Raw genomic sequence first — 17217 nt, 5'->3', positions numbered from 1 at the left:
CACACTGCCTTCTCTGATAGGGTCTATTGACCGGGGGGAAAAAAGGCTCACATGAGAGTTGTGAGTTAAGCTTCATTTGGGGCAAAATAGGGACTCTAGCCTGGACGACAGCACTCAGATAGCTCTAGGAGCTGCTCCGAAGGGGTAGGAGGAAGCCTGGAGTATTTGTGGTTTTGGGGAAGGGAGTTAAGGACAACCGAGCACACATTTTGGCAGAAGGTGGCCGCGGGTCACAAGACGGTGGGCGCTGGTCACGAGGAGCAGATGCGTCCGTTAATGATTTTAGTGCTTCTCTAGGTATGAGCAAGAGGCCGAGCTCGTGAAATCGTCTCCTGGAAATCTCCGCCAACAACTACCTAAAGGCCTGTCCTGCCAGTCTCCCCAGAGCCCAGAGTGCCTCCCTCCTGATCTCCCTTCACTCCCGTCAGGGTGTGTTGAAGGTCAACGACTGCAGTGGCCGGTGAACCGTATCCTTGCAGGGGCAGATGGACCCATGTTTAGGTCCCACAGCGTTTGTCCCGTGCTCCTGAAGCAGAACCTTCGTAACTACGTTTCCCAGCTTCCCTCGCTGCAGGCGTGTGATCTAGGCTCTGCCAATCAGACACAGACATCGAAACCCTGGATTCAGAAGCAAGCCAAGGGCGGAAGAGAGTTGGCCCCGTGCTGTGGGCACAGGGAGAGGCAGACAGCGCCGACTCCGTGGTTCTGCCGAAGGCTGCAGGGGCAACCGTCCCATCGACCTGTCGGAGACGTGGCTTTGAGCCCTGAACGCGCAAGCTCAGCCTTGAGCTCCAGGCTTCCCCACTCTCTGCTCACAGAGCTTTCCTTTCCTCCTTAAGCAACTCAAGGTGGATGCTGTTCCCTGCAGCTGAAATTTCCCTGGCCCAGTAGGCACTCACAGATAGGTGATAGGATTCCGCTTGCAAAACAAGGGTTCAAGAAAGCTCTCCGTATAGGGAAAGGTATTATCTTTTCACTAAAGAGATTCTGATCTTTCTTTTTTAATTCTTATTTTTTGTTGGACTATAGTCAGATTCATGGGGTCGCAAAGAGTCGGACACGACTGAGCGACTGATCTGATCTGATCTGATAGTCAGATAAGGCAGTGGCACCCCACTCCAGTACTCTTGCCTGGAAAATCCCATGGACGGAGGAGCCTGGTGGGCTGCAGTCCATGGGGTCGCTAAGAGTCGGATACGACTGAGCGACTTCACTTTCACTTTTCTGCATTGGAGAAGGAAATGGCAACCCACTCCAGTATTCTTGTCTGGAGAATCCCAGGGACCGGGGAGCCTGGTGGGCTGCTGTCTATGGGGTCGCACAGAGTCGGACAAGACTGAAGCGACTTAGCAGCAGCAGCAGCAGTTGATTTACAATGTTGCTTGGTTTCAAGTGTATAGTGAAGTGATTCAGTTACACATACACATCTATCTGTTCTTTTTCAGATTCTTTTTCCATGTAGGTTATCACAGAGTCTTGAGTCGACTTCCCTGTGCTATGGGTCCTTGTTGAATATCTATTCTATATATAATAGTTGCTGCTGCTAAGTCGCTTCAGTCGTGTCCGACTCTGTGCGATCCCATAGACAGCAGCCCACCAGGCTCCCCCGTCCCTGGGATTCTCCAGGCAAGAACACTGGAGTGGGTTTCCATTTCCTTCTCCAATGCAGGAAAGTGAAAAGTGAAAGTGAAGTCGCTCAGTCATGTCCGACTCTTAGGGACCCCATGGACTACAGCCTACCAGGCTCCTCTGTCCATGGGATTTTCCAGGCAAGAGTACTGGAGTGGGGTGCCGTTGCTTTCTCCATATATAATAGTGTATATATGTTAATCCCAAACTTCTAATTTATCACTCCCCCACCTTTCCCCTGTGGTAACCATAACTTTGTTTTCTATGCCTGTGAATCTGTTTCTGTTTTATAAACAAGTTCATTTGTATCATCTTTAAAGATTTCATATATAAGCGATATGTGTCTTTCTCTTTCTGACTTATTTCACTTAATATGATCATCTCTAGGGCTGTCGATATTGTTTCAAGTGGCATTATTTTATTCTTTTGATGGTCAGGTAATCTTCCATTGTATTTATGTACCACATCGTCTTTATCTATTCATTGATGGATGAACCAAGGCTTGATACAGGGGAGCTTGCAAGTGTCAGGAGATTTGAGTGAGCAACTCCTGTGTCTAGGTCAGGACATGTGAGGAAAAAACAATTGCAACTGAAACAAAGGATCATATCTGCTCTCATGAAACAACCAAACAAGAGACATCTAGATGGGGTTATTCCAGAAGCATTGCCTTCCTCTTCCAACCTGACGCGCCACCCCTAGAGAAATGGCCCCTGAGTCTGGAAAGGTTGTTCCCATCTTTATGAGTGTCTTGTGTGTATGCGTGCTAAATCGCTTCAGTCATGTCTGACTTTGCAACCCTATGGACTGTAGTCCGCCAGGCTCCTCTGTCCATGGGATTCTCCAGGCAAGAATACTGGAGTGGGTTGCCATGCCCTCCTCCAGGGGATCTTCCCAACCCAGGAATTGAACCCAGGTCTCCTGAATTGCAGGCAGATTCTTTACCAGCTGAGCCACCGGGGAAGCCCAAGAATACTGCAGTGGGTAGCCTATCCCTTCTCCAGGGGATCTTCCTGACCTAGAAATCGAACCAGGTCTCCCACATTGCAGGTGGATTCTTTACCAGCTGAGCCACCAGGGAAGCCCAAGAATACTGGAGCGGGTTGCCATGCCCTCCTCCAGGGGATCTTCCCAACCAAGGGACTGAACCCAGGTCTCCTGCACTATAGGCAGATTCTTTACCAGCTGAGCCACCAGGGAGGCCCCCTGGAGGGTGAATGCTGGTGACAGCGCTTCCCCTTGTCACCGCTGCCTGGCAGGCTTTAGCGTGCTCAGCCCAGGACTGAGCTGGGCAGGCTTTAGCGTGCTCAGCCCAGGACTGAGCTGGGCAGGCTTTAGCGTGCTCAGCCCAGGACTGAGCTGGGCAGGCTTTAGCGTGCTCAGCCCAGGACTGAGCTGGGCAGGCTTTAGTGTGCTCAGCCCAGGACTGAGTTCTTGAGGAAAGGGGCCTAGGACATCCAAAGAGGAGGAAGAGGTCCCCTGGCTCTGGATAAGCTGGGAGCCAATGTAGTTTTGAAAGGATTACAACACAGTACATCTTATGTGATTCTTTGATAATCAAAGCAAAGTCAAGATAAATCTCTTCACCGTTTCAAATGTGATTTCCCCAAATGAAAGAAATCTAAACATATGGCAAGAAGCTTTAAAATCTGTTAATGTGTGAATGCCATAATAAAAATGTAACTGGGCGTTGTGAACTGCCAGGCCGTGTTCTCTGAGAATCAAGGGGCTCTTGGGAGCCTGTCTTCTCCCTCTGCTGTGGAGCTGACTAAATCTGGCTGCGGGGACGACCTCTCCCAGACTGGTGATGGAATATTGAAGAAATGGCGCTACTTGCTAGGCTTAAATATCCTGGCAGAGGGTCTCAAAATGAGGTAATAGAAACACTGTGAAATGCAACAGAATATCTGATGACTGTAGAAGTTTGAATCCCAGTTCCCTTGACTGTGTGACCTCGGGCAAGTCAGCTGACCTGACTCTCTGTTTCTTTGGCTAAGTGAGAAGGGTCACCTCAGCTTACAAAACTCTTAGGAAAAGAATATTAGTAACATTGACCAAATACCTGGTCATGGTAAGGGCTGCAAAAATGGGAATTTTTACGTGATAAAGAAGGCCAGCCTCTACATTCAACCTAGTAACGATAAAGCAAGTCTGAGCTTCTAGTAATGGCATCTATAAAGGATTCAGTATATATATATGTGTATATATATATATATATATATTCATCAATAAAGTGGCTTTCAGAGGGGAAAGCTAAAAATTCAGCCCACCTTCATCTGTAAGCATACAAGTTTATTATCAAGCTGTTTGTTTCTTTTTTGCTGTTGTTTTCTGGGGTGCGTGTGTGTTTGCACCCTGCAGCACGTGGGGTCTTAGTTCCCCAACCAGGGATTGAACCCACATTCCCTGCATGGAGGGCGGAGTCTTAACCACTGGGAAGTCCCAAGCTGTTTGTTAATCTCAGTACTAATCACTCCCTCTTATCTGGAACTAAAATAAGAGAACTACCTGCCCTTTGGACAGTATGTTTAAGCTTTTATTGTGACTGGTAACAGGTTGGGGACTGGAATCTAATAGACAGCCTAGACGTAAAGAACATTAATTAGAAGACTCTTTACGGACAATTTTTCACAGCAAACAAGTTCAAACCAGAAGATGCTGCTTGAAAATCATGACTTTAGTCAAAGTTGAAAGGTACAAGAATAGTTAAGTATTTTGCACAAAGGAAATTTGTTGATGATCCAGTAGAACTGATGCCCATAGAATGCAGTTTCTTAAGGATTTTGTTTTGCTTCTTTGAGGGAGGCGGCCATCGTCATTGTCAGTTCAGCTGGGGGTTCCTTCCTTCATGCTGAGGACCTGGAGTGAAGAGTCCAAGTTAAAAAATATTAGAAAGAGTTAAGCAAATGTAGTTAGTGATGCTGAAGTCTAATACTAGAAAGTAAATCTATTCCCAACAAACCATCACTTGGGAGCTTGATAGACCTCCAGGTGACTCTGAGCACATTAATACTTAGAACCACAGCTGTCCCCCTAGAGGGAAATTAACTTCCTCTTTTTGGGGAGCCACATTATTTTCAGGTCTTTTTGGTATATCAGCTTACTTTATGTCCTGATGTGACCACACAGATGTAGTCACATATATATTTTCACAAAGTTTTCTGTATATTCACAAAGTTTTAAGAAAACTTTTCTTAAAAATGTGTCTGACTGAAAGGTAATTGATTTGTAACGTGTTAATTTCTGCGCTCTAGCAAAGTGATTCCGTTACACACCCATGTGCATTCCGTCTTCCTGCTCCTTTCCACCGCAGTTTGCCACAGGATGCTGAATGCGGTTCCCCGTGCTGTGCAGCGGAACCTGTACTTCATCTGCTCTGTGCAGAACAGTTTGCCTCTGCTAATCCCAAACTCCCCATTCATCCGCCCCCCACCCCCTCCCACCCTCGGCAACCGCGAGTCTGCTCTCTTTGCCACTGTTTCTGCTTCACAGATAAGTGCATTTACACAGGTACAGTTTGACTAACATTGGAAATGGAAATGTGTTATTTCCAGGAATTTGCTACTAAAGTAGCAGCTGGGTGGGGGAATTGCTAGGGAACAGTGGAATCTTAATTGGTACTTTGCTTCTCTGGCAAAGCCTCATTCCACAAGTCAAAGCTAGCTCATGAATTACACAGCTACCCGTTATAAACCCGTGACTGTAAACGGCAGTCGTGTGGGCAACTTGGGAAGAGGAGCTAATGTGGGTTTCTGCCAGTTCTACAGTGCTTGTGGTTGGCTTGTTGTGGCTTCTGTTCAAATTAACTAAGACTGAAGAAAGGATGAGTAGCTTTGATTTTAAACTGCTTGTTTTGTTCCCATACAGCACCCTTTAGCCACTGAGATGAGAAAACACTTTTCATCCAGATGAGAGCTTATTATACCTTCCAAGATTCTCCGGTAATTCGGGTTCCCCAACATCCAGACCAGCCATTTGTTCCTAATAAAGGAATTACTGAGATTCTCAGGCCAGTTATTACGTGCTCAGTGGCTCGATTGTTTTGACCAGGTGATAATGAAGCCAGGGCCTCAGGTTCAATTCCCACACAGGCCAATTAGCTTTGCTTTTCTCCAGGAGGCCAGGTTGCACTGTTAAGGGTCGCCCGCCTGCCTGAAGATGCTGCCGCACATTTGTGATACGAGCCCCCGCTCACACAGGGGTCAGATGAGGTCAAGCACGTGGAAGTCCCCTGCGTTGGCTCAGAATATTGAATCTGCGAGCTCGGCTCAAGAGAACGGAAGTACAGTCACAATAAAAAGACGGATTGCGTAGCCTAAGAAAATCAAGGGCCTGGAGGCGGGAGAGGGTCCGTGGTTAGGGTAGGAGGGAACTGTATTTGAGGTGGGGGCCGGCTTCACTCTGCTCCTTCATATAAATGGTCAGGGTGATCAGAAGCTTTTTAGTATTCTCAATTGTATGTTGTTTTTACGATATTTGGAGCTACCTTTAGAGCATTTCACATACTAATAAATAAAGTTATTCCCTTTGCTGATCTGATGGAACAGTCAGAGCAGTCCCTTAAAGGTGAGGGCAGGGAATACCCTGGTGGTTCAGTGGTTAGAACTCTGCACTCGTAATGCAGCAGGTACAAGTTCCATCCCTGGTCCAGGAACTGAGATCCTGCATACTTCATGGTGAGGCCAAACTAAATTAAAATAGTACTAACTCAAAAAGAAAAAAAATTTAAAGTGAGGGCAAATTTGTACATTTACTTTCTTTTCATAACACCCCTTGCAATGCATTCTCCAGGTCCCTTTCCCCACGTCAACCAAATAAGAGAAAAAATGCGAGGCTGAAAAAGAAGAAGAAGAAAAAAAAGAGCTGGGTCCAGATTACAAAAGGAACCCAAAGACCAGCCTCAACCTTCACTGAAACTCAGGACAAACCACAGCCACCTCCAGGATTATGGATTAGATTCTGTAGCTGAGCTGAACCCTGTTTCATGTTACGGAAACCATAAGGGGAAAATTCCATTAACTTTTGTGAGAAGGGTAGAGTTAAAAGATATAGGTTTAACCTTGAAAAACTATTGGCCTTCATTGCTAATAAAGTTCTGGATCCTGTTGGTCATGATATACTAGTCTAGGTTCAGTGCGCATTTATACAAATCTTTTCCTGAATCAAGTAAATATCTTTGTCATGAAACAGGAAGATGCTCAATTGTAACTCCAGGTCTGGGAGGTTTGGCAACAGGACTTGATGCCTTATTACTAAAATGGGAGAGGGGAGCATGAGGATAGTTTTTAATTTTAAGAAAAGTCCTGCTGTTAATTCTGATAATGCTTGGCTGAATTATTAAACTTCTTTCTAACACTGAGAGATATAAGGATTTCTAATAGAATGATTCTCTTGGTACTTCCTCTGTGTAAGATAATTGTAGGATGTTTTCAATTTTCATATCAACATACTTTCACTGAGGTGGAGTTTCTAAAGCAAGAGAAGTGATCAACCGTTTTGGTCTCTGCAAAGACTAACCAGTGAATTTGTCTTTCATGCTGCTGGGAAATAAGTCCAAAAGAAGGGGACCAGTGTGTGCAATAGCTAGTTATTCAGTCTGAGGTAGAATTAAATAAGATGGGCTTTCTGAAACTAAAAAGAGGAACAGAGCGTAAAGAGATGTAATGGAAAGCAGGGCCTGATTAGAAAAGATGACTTCTTCAGCTCACACTGCAATACTGATAAATATCGTCCCCTTAAAACAGCCACCCTCTGTAACTGCCCACCCAATCTATCCTATAGTTTTGCCACTCAAAGACCTTTTTGGAGCTGCTGCTGCTGCCGCTAAGTCACTTCAGTCGTGTCTGACTCTGTGCGACCCCATAGACGGCAGCCCACCAGGCTCCCCCGTCCCTGGGATTCTCCAGGCAAGAACACTGGAGTGGGTTGCCATTTCCTTCTCCAGGGGGTCTTCCCAACCCAGGGATCAAACCCGAGTCTCTTGGGTCTCCTGCATTGGCAGGCGGCTTCTTTACCACTAAGATACCTGGGCAGCAGGGGTGTGGAGAGGTGGTATTCTATGAATGCTCTGTGAGGGTAAGTCCATTTCCATGTTTGCTATTTTAGAGGGTTTTATGGTGGTGATCATGGTTAGTCTTCTGACCAAGGAGAAGGCCCTGCTGTTGGATATCTACCCATGGGAAGTCCAGCAAAGCACTTGACCAAGAATAGCCCAGGTCAGCCAGGGCCCAAGAGGTCAATCACAAATCCCCAGAACCCTCAGAGCCACACAATTCATTAGCAGACATGGGAGCTTATATAACACCAGTGTGGACCAGAGAATCAGTTCCTCGGGGCTCTGCACAAAGTTGGTACTTATTTCTGTATCAGTTGATGTAATCCAGATTTTCTTTCTGAAAAGACTAGAGGAGACTTTCTCTCTAGGTGCTTAATGCAACAAATAAACTTTTTTTGTTTGCATTCAGCACAGAGAACCCACAGTAGACTGACACAGAAAGGCTGTAAGAGACCAGCCAAGGCCTAGCCACACCAGCCCGGAGCCTCTGTTAAGGAGCCATCAGTCAGAGGTAACCACGTGAGAGCTCCCCAAGGTCTGCGAGGGAAGTACGATGTTATTTTCGCCAGAAGCAGCAAGAGGGAAGGCTGCCACTGCCTCCCACACCCTTCATCTCTAGGATCAGCAGGGACCATTCCCCCCTCGAACAGCATCGGACTGTCCAAGGCAGACCCCACGGGCTTTTCCCGTGAAAGGGTGCATGACCGGTCTCCGAGTTTCCTCACCTTTAAAACGGAGAGACGAAGAGAGCCTTCCTGAATCTCCCTCCTAAGACTGCTGTGAGCATCCACCCGAGGAAATGGGTAGAGGTAAGCTCTTGGATTATGGAAAATACTTACTGACCTAGTGGTTATTATTCGTTTTAATTTTTTATTGGAGTAGAGTTTATTTACAATGTTGTGTTAGTTTGGCTATTATTATTAGGAGGATTTCAATGATTACTTTTGCCTTTTGTCATAAATTTCAGGGAAACTTCTTAAAAGTTAACAAGACATCTCATTTTCAGTTGCCCCGCTTTTTTCCTATAAATTTTATTTTCTCTTTCATCTTGTTTACTGTCTTTGTACCTAACAGTGCCAGTTTGCTATAAATGTTTCCCTCTGTCCTCTGTAAAATCACATACAGAATGGATTAGTTGACCTGAGATATTTTCACCAAGTTTTAAAATATTCGGATGAGACCCAAACTAGGTAAATTTGGAACAAATATGAAGGGGTACTGGCTTGCATCAGAAGTAGCAAACGAGAATGCTCTCTTGTAAAAGCTCTTCCACTAGTGTTCATCAAAGAATAAACATATATTGGGACTTCCTTAGTGGCCCGGGGGTTAAGAATCCGTCTTCAAATGCATGGGTCGAGGGATCAATCCCTGGTCAGGGAACTAGATCCCACATGCTGAGGCTAAAAGTTCACATGCCTCACCTACAGACCCTGCGCACTGCATCTAAAGAGGTCTGAAACGAAGACCGAAGGGCCTGGGCGCGGCGGCTCAGAGCCAGCGCAGCCAAATAAATGAACCTTTAAAGTACATACACATGAACAAACATATCTATAGCTCCACAGGGATCAACTCAAATAATCTATGGCCTCACGATCAAAATATTGGGGAAGGATGTGGTAAATTTAAAAACCCTACCAATGCACAATTGCTAACAAAACTCCTAAACAGGAATTCGATGTCTTAGGAGGAAAGATAATTGATGACGTCAGAAAGAAAAGCTAGCATGGGGACTGGCCACGCATCCTCTGAGTGTGTACAGCATCTGCCTGCAGGAGCCACCATGAAGAGCAGCTCTGTTCTTCCCTGCAAAAAAACTTCCCCTCTTCCAATTTCCCCATGCGCCTTCCACCCCTGCCCCAGCCCACCTCTCCCGACCTCCACCTCCCCAGTATGTTCACTGTACCCTTGAGTCTCGAACCTGTGTCTTTGAAGTTGCTGACGTCCTCGGAATCCCAGGCAGGCTGGTGAATGCTCAGGGGCTCCCATGGAGGCATCTGGTGGCCTCGGGCCCCCTTTGCTTGTAGGAGGCTTAGCAAGTTCCTTGTCGCTTCTTCCCACTGGGCATACTCCCTCAGCTGCTCCTTCAGGCTCTCCTCCTCATGAAGTTGTGGGGACTCTGCCACACTCTTTTTTCCCATTAAGTGTCCTGTTCAAAAGCAGAATGGAGAAGGAAATGGCACCCCACTCCAGTGTTCTTGCCTGGAGAATCCCAGGGACGGGGGAGCCTGGTGGGGTGCCGTCTACGGGGTCACACAGAGTTGGACATGACTGAGTGACTTCATTTTCACTTTTCACTTTCATGCATTGGAGAAGGAAATGGCAACCCACTCCAGTGTTCTTGCCCAGAGAATCTCAGTGACAGAGGAGCCTGGTGGGCTGCCGTCTATGGGGTCGCACAGTCAGACATGACTGAAGTGACTTAGCAGCAGCAGCAGCAGCAAAAGCAGAAACCATACACAGCCAATATTTTATAATAACTAGAAATGAAGTATAACCTTTAAAATTATGAATCATTATCTTGTACACCTGTAACTTACAAAACATTGGATGTCAATTATACCCCAGTTTTAAAAAAGGATGTTCAATGCCACATTCATAAAAAATAAAATAAGCATATACTCTGGGTCAAAAAAAAAAAATCAAAACAACAAAACCCAAAACAGCATGCCACTAATTTAACCCAGGGGAATGAATGAACGAGAAATTTAAAAAGGCACCGACTGTGTTTGTGCTTCTTCCTCCTAAATGCAATATAAATTGCACTTTATTAGTAGGAGGAGTTAGTTTGTAAACAACAGACAGATTTTGCTCCCAGCTCAAAATCCCTAATGAATGGACAGAATTCAGAACCGCAACTCAGGAGCCCTGGGTCTGGTCCCTCTGCTCGCTAGCCAGGTGACCTCTCATTTTGCACCCCCAGCCTTCAATTTTATCAACCATAAAATGAACATGTTGGGTCACATGACATCGAAGGAACCTTCCATATCTAAAATTCTATCACCAGTTCTGTGTGCATAGAATTCTATTCCCAGCTAAAGGATGGCATCTGAACATCTTCCCCAGTCAATTTTGAATTTCTCCTGAAAAGTCTCCATGCTCTTCTTTGTATGATTAAAAAGGTGTTGCTTTCCTCTTATCTGTACCAATGGAATTTTTCATTTAAACTTTCTTAGAATTTTAGCTGAGACTGAACCTAAAATTGTACCTAGAAATTACAGTTTGTAATGAAAAATAAATTGAAGACAAGTTCTGGCCAATGCGTTTCAGCCACCGAGATGCAGTATTTTTCTCTTGGAGGTTAAAATGGTCACAAAAGTCTATCAGGAGCTCCAGAGACGAGCATTTGCCATAAAAACAAATAAAAGTTGGTATGCAGGAGGCCAAACCACGAAAAACATAAAAATTCATGTACGCAAATGGGGATAGCCATAGGATCAGAAGGGGATGAAATTTAATGACTGCATTCCTAACACTTTAGCCCATGGCTTAAATATACTCACATTATCTTATTTACTTTCTTCGGTTGATTTTCCTCATTTCTCTGTAATTGGATTTGTTGTTGTTTAATTGCTAAGTTGTGTCCAACTCTTCTTCGACCCATGGACTCTAGCCCGCCAGGCTCCTCTGTCCACAGGATTTCCCAGGCAAGGATACTGGGTTGCCATTTCCTTCTCCAGGGGATCTTTCTGATCCAGGAATCTAACTTGAGTCTCCTGCATTGCAGGTGGATTCTTTACCACTGAGTCACCAGGAAGTCTGCGTAATTGAGTTTTAGAACACTTTTAATTTCTCACAGTAATAAAACTATGGTGCATTTGATTTAAAGTTCACAAGGAAAGAGCTCTTTGTGGCTTTAGTGTTGACTGGCATTAGAAGTATGTAAGGCAAAGGCCGTGAAAAAGGTTATTGATAGACCCCGAGACCACGTGAAATGGAACGAGGCTCCTTCCTAACAGCTCTGTCTACCAAGAAAGAAGCCCAGACCGTGACTTTATTGCTTGCGTGTGTGATGTACAGTCCACAGGATGTTTCAATGCGGACTACTTCATTTGACCCGCACCCCAATCAATTTGATGAAAATGAGACTTGCCACAGGTTGCACACATGCAAGGAAAGATTCTGGATTCAAATCAGCTCACAGTCCAGACTCTACGGTATTACACTGCTTTCCAAGTGTCTTTGAACTTCCTAAGAACGTAAGGCAGTTAGAAATCATTCTGGGGCTTGGAAATAAGGATGAGGTTTACAAAAGGCTTTCTAATGTCATCAAAAGGAATGGCGATCATATATCACTATGTCATGACTCATTATGTGACTCAGAAAAATTAATTCTGTGCGCATTGGGAAGCCTGAAAATGAGGTTTCCCTGCATTGCAGTGTGAGCTTTGCCAAGTCGCTTAGGGCCTGACACGTCACACAATTTTAAGACTCGATTGAGGATACTGTCCCAACTGAAGGATTGGAATCTTGAAAGGCTGGCTCCCCACTTATCTGCTTGGTGAACTTGGTGTCCAGACATGCACTAAATAACCTTGCCTTTAGCCATCAAAATGATTATGTTGCACAACTTCCCAGGAAGTAGCAAGTCACTTGGCTTTATTACTATGGAGGAAATTGAATCATGATAATGGGAAAGCAGGATTAGAATCTGATGCTCCCAATGATGACCTCAGTTGCTCTTGCTCTTGGTCATTGCCTGTCATCTAGTTAGGATGCTGGAACTGAAGCGGAGGGACGATGGAGATGTTTTTACAAAGAAGGACTTCATTTTTGTCATGCTTGAGTAATTTTGTGACTTTTCTACAATGGAAGGCTAACGTAGGCCTCCACTCTGTGGGTGATTTAACATAGACTCTTGGGACCTTGGGGGCTTCCAGGGTGGCTCAGTGGTAAAGAATCCGCCTGCCGATCCAGGAGACACAGGAGATTCAGGTTCCATCCCTGGGTCAGGGGAGGAGGAAATGGCAACCCACTTCAATATTCTTGGCTGGGAAATCCCCTGGACAGAGGAGCCTGGCAGGCTACAGTTCATGGGGTTGCAAAGAGTCAGACATGACGGAGCCTAGCACATAGCTACACATAGCTATGGGGACCCTGTACTGAATTTCAGTATTTGCCATTTTGGTGGGTGGGTGTTCAGACTCCCTTCCCTAGACCACAGACTTTTGTCTTTTTCTAAGGAAAGTGCACCACCTATAACATTCCAGAGAAGCACACATCCCCTGGGTCCTAAGGCACTACTTACTTAGCTAGCGACCATCAACCAAATAATTGTCTCCATGACAACGTGGATGATATGCCCACTTCCATCTCTTCTCCCATCATCATTTGTTATGTGTCCATATCACATTAATGGAGATCTCAGCACAGACAAAAGACAGGCACTAGAAAAAATAAACCCTCGCTGGGGTGGGGGTGGGTTTTGTCCTTTTTTATCACTTAAAAATATCACTAAAATGGCAGGTTTGCAAGAGAAAAGAATTTTCTTGAACTGCAAACTTGAAGATTATCCTAACTTCAGACAATATCTATTAAGACAAAGTGTTGAGTATAAGAGCTGGTTTTTCTTTCTTGTTTTGGGGTGGGGGGGTGGAATGCTTCAGCCATGTCTCCCAGTGACTGGTGCAGCACAGTTATGTAAACCATTCTGCAGCTGAGCACTGGCGTTTGGAATGGAGCCTTCCACGGCACGCTTCACACCAGAGTCAGAACGACGACCAGAAACACTGCACGGGCGCACAGGGGAGAGGCCCCGCGTTAGTGCTGACCTGTATTTGCATCACACACAAAACTTTTCCATGAAGATCAAGCCAGCTAAGAACTGGTTAAGTTTTCAGTCTGCTAACTTCTTTTCCACGGCCACATCACGTTCCTCTCAGCTGGAAGAAGCAAATCACTTAACAAACCTGCAAATTTGTGCTGACAGCTTCTTCATGGCCAGCGATATGTGGCTTTCGTTTGCTTTAATTAAAACCAAACTGCGTGTCTTCAGTGATTGAGGAGGACAGGCATTCACTTAGAGCGGAAAGCTCAGTTTAAAACCTAGCGTGGTGTTCATGCTTGTGAGTGCTCACAGGCCAATAGAGGGCACGTCCTCCCAAAGCAAACTCCCTCGCCACTGCAGAAAAAAGTTGAGTCACTTTCAACTCAAATGTGATGCTCTGCATCACCTCCCTCTTTCCCTTCATCAACTCTGCACAACTCTGAAAAAGGAAAATGAGCATGTTTGCAAGCACATAAGAGAATAAGACAATTTGGGGTGCCACCGGTCGGTACACTTTGGAGCTGGGAACAAATATATGGATACCAAGAGGGAAAGAGAGGGCGGGAGGACTGAGAGCTGGGGATGAACACGTAAACACTGTTGACATTGTGTACAAAATAAATAACTAATGAGAACATGCTGTGAAGCACAGAGAACTCCACTTAAGGCACTGCGGTGACCGGAACGGGAAGGAAACCCAAAAGGAAGGGGGTAAATGCACACTACAGCTGACTCACTTTGTTGTACAGCAGAAACCAAGACAGCTTCGTAAAGCAACTATAGTCCAAGACAAATTCGAAGGACACTGTTATGTATTTATTTATTTGTATGTATTTGGCTGTACGGGGTCTTGGTTGTGCCATGTGGGACCTCGCTCCCTGACCAGGGATGGAACCCTGGACCCTAAGTTGAGAGCACGGAGTCATCACCACTGGGCCACTAGGGAAGTCCCCAGAATTAATCTTTAAAAAGAAACACCTTAACTCTAGCTTTCCCGCTAAGCTCTCCTGTTCTGCTTTTGGCCTTCAAGGGTTACCTAACGATGAGCCTTTTTGGTACAAACACATGTATGAGCAAAAAGAAGCTAGAAATCTGGAGGTTTCCACCTTCTCAGCCCGTTGGCTGCTGGCCAGACTAGGCAATGGCCACTTGATCTAAACTCCCAGGAGCCCTTGTAAGTATTGATAAGGACAGAGTAAAGGGACAAAATAGGTAATTAAGTAGTTAACCCCACTAGGGGATTTTAAGTAGGAAAAATATGGGAGACCCCTGTAAGTTCACAATTACTCAAGAGAGCAGGTTTGCGTAATGACAAAACCAAGCAGGCTTGCTTACAACAAAACCATGGAACAGAAGTATGAGACATGTCCCTAAACAACAAATCAATGGTGGCATGAGACCTACATCCTGCCAGTGAGCTCAGTAACTTAATGGTCCCTAGGACGTGCTCTCTGGACACACAGAAAACAACAGTTTGTAGACCTAGTTTGACCACATAGGGACCACAGAACTGCCCCGCCCAACCTGTAGGATGAGCTGATGGTGGAAGCATGACCCTCTACTCAAAGCAAAGAAGTTCTTCTCTCCCTCCCTGTTTTTCCTTTGACCATGAAACCATAGCCCAGTAAGGTCTCAGGGTGCAGCATTTCTCACCGGCCAACTTGTCAACCTCACAAGCATCCTTTTATAATAAATCACTTCTTATCCATCTCTTTGCCTCTCCCTGAATTCTTTCCTGCACTAAGACATAAAGGGCCTGTAGAACCAGAGCTCTTCAGAACCCCTCAAACACACCCAGATGTTTCCGTATCAATTCTAGGTTTGGCTTCTTTAATACCTTCCGAATGTCCTTCTCTCTGGATGTGCAAGGCTTTTCACTCATTCCAATCTTTCCTTTCTATACCCCGGCTCCTGGGCTTCGCTGTCTTTCAAAGATGACAAATACTTTCCTGTCTGGGGTTGGGGACTTGGCAAATGATTCGTTAAGCAGTCATGAAAACTGCGCTGTTGCAACCCAGAGCTCTCCGCTTCTCTGCGGGGAAACCCACACAAGGCACCAGATCTGAGCGCCTGAAGTTCTAACCTCACGCCCGCCACATAAATGCATCTTAGTCTTCACACAGAAATGCTGTAACGCGTCTAACAGTTGAATTAGCAGGTATCTTTCCAACACACCCTCCCACCTCTCCTAAGTAGATGACTAAGGAAATCGTGAAACACACACGCCGCCTGACATCTCTCTAGGGATCGACTGGCTTCCGGGGAAATGCTGGGTTATTGTAGCTGGCTGTGGGATAGAGGGGAGGTGGCCGAGGAAGCCGAATGCTTTGTATTATTTGCCAGAGCCTCTGCTCCGCACGGCAGAGGGCTCCGGGGTGATGTAGAAGCGGCGGGGTCGCTCCGGGCGGCCCGGGAAGGCAGCGAGCGCGCGCTCCGCGGCCGGGCGTCCAACCCGCCGCGGTGCCGGGCCGGGACCAGCACACCTCCAAGCCAGGAGAGCGGGACTTACAGGCGGAGGGGCAGGGAGAAGGAGCGAGGTTAGAGGGCGAGAGAGGCGGAGGAAATCGGGACTCTGGGGACAGAGACGCGGGATGCGCGTGGAGACCGGGCGATTCCCCGAGCGCGGAGCCTGCTGGATGGAAAGAGGGAAAGGAGGCAAAAGGGCAGAGAAAAGAAAATCGCTTCAAGGCAAAAAAAAAAAAAAAACAAAACAAACCTGAGGAAATTCAGGCGGGCTCCAAACCGAGATGGGATTCAAGCGCTGAACGGATCTGAAAGGCGGGGTGGGCGCCGCGCCCCAGGCCCACACCTGTAGCTTTGTGAGGCGCAAAGGCGCAGCCGCTGGGCTGCACCAGGGCTCCGGGACGCCCTGGGGACCCGGATCCCCAAAGTTGTTCGGGGAGAGAACCATGCCAGACAGGGTTGGGATTAGGTGGATAAAGGATGCTGCAGGGAGATGCCCACGGAGGGTTACCTCTGGGATGTGGGAGAGCTGTGTGCTGGGTGGGTGTCCTGGGGAGGACAGAAGACAGCGGCAAGGACCGACGGCCTCCCTGGATGCTGAAGGGCAGGGTGGGCGTTTGGGTCGAAAGGTCGGAGCAAACCCAGCCCCCCAAGGCCGAGCCGCAGGAACGCCGGGAGATGCGGAGACGCGCGCCGGCTGCGGGCTGGCCCCGCCGGGACTCGAGCGCGCGGGACACTCACCGACCGCCCAGTGGTTGCCGCGCGTGTACATCTTGGCCAGCGCGCCTCCTCTGCCAGCCGTCACCGGGGCGGCCCATCCCCGGGGCGCCAGGCAGAGGACCAGCGCCAGCAGGACGAGTGGGACCTCGCGGCCGCGCATGGTCCCGGCGGAAAGGGCCCGGAGTGCCGTGGCTAGGCTGGGCGGAGAGCGCGTTCTGCCCGCGGAGGCACGCCTGGGACCCGGAGCTCGGAGGAGCGCCGCCACCGCCGCCGCCCGCCTCTGCTCCGGCCGCCGCCGCGCCGGGGCTTTATATGCAAGCCCGGGCGGGCGGGGGGGCGGGGGGTGTGGGGGGGGTGGAGGTGGGGGTGGGGGTGGCTCCTCCGCCGCGGCCCCGAGCGCTCTGACGTCTCCCTGTGGCGAGAGCCAGGGCGCTGGACCGCGGTATCCGAAAACCATCCATCTTCCCGCCCAGGGGTGAAAAAGCCGGGTGTACCCCGCGCGCCTCTCTCTTTCCCGGGTAGAGCCGCCCGTCACCCCACACTGGACTCCTTTCCACCCTCGACGCCGTCGCTCGAACACTATGTA

General features: G+C 47.5%; 1 protein-coding gene across 1 annotated transcript; it reads right to left on the bottom strand.

Moving 5' to 3' along the window:
- Nucleotides 1–4148: 4148 nt before the first annotated feature.
- GRP (gastrin releasing peptide) lies at nt 4149–16920 on the bottom strand. The gene is made up of 3 exons (XM_027526004.1): nt 16653–16920; nt 9603–9830; nt 4149–4488 (listed from the first exon to the last, which is right to left on the bottom strand). The coding sequence occupies exons 1-3, from the start codon at nt 16789–16791 to the stop codon at nt 4451–4453; spliced, it is 405 nt and encodes a 134-aa protein (XP_027381805.1). The 5' UTR covers nt 16792–16920; the 3' UTR covers nt 4149–4450.
- Nucleotides 16921–17217: the final 297 nt, after the last annotated feature.

This window comes from Bos indicus x Bos taurus, chromosome 24 (genome assembly GCF_003369695.1).
Source record: "Bos indicus x Bos taurus breed Angus x Brahman F1 hybrid chromosome 24, Bos_hybrid_MaternalHap_v2.0, whole genome shotgun sequence".
In the NCBI taxonomy this organism is placed as follows: Eukaryota; Metazoa; Chordata; class Mammalia; order Artiodactyla; family Bovidae; genus Bos; species Bos indicus x Bos taurus.
The sequence above is the reverse complement of the archived record's forward strand: the minus strand, read 5'-3'. Positions and strand labels throughout refer to the sequence as shown.

Coding starts and splice junctions, on each gene's coding strand:
- GRP (XM_027526004.1), bottom strand. CDS start 16,791: ATGCGCGGCCGCGAGGTCCCACTCGTCCTGCTGGCGCTGGTCCTCTGC. Junction 9,831..16,652: donor CGGCAACCACTGGGCGGTCG/GTGAGTGTCCCG, acceptor GCTTTTGAACAG/GACACTTAATGGGAAAAAAG. Junction 4,489..9,602: donor CAGCAACTTCAAAGACACAG/GTTCGAGACTCA, acceptor TCTTCACTCCAG/GTCCTCAGCATGAAGGAAGG.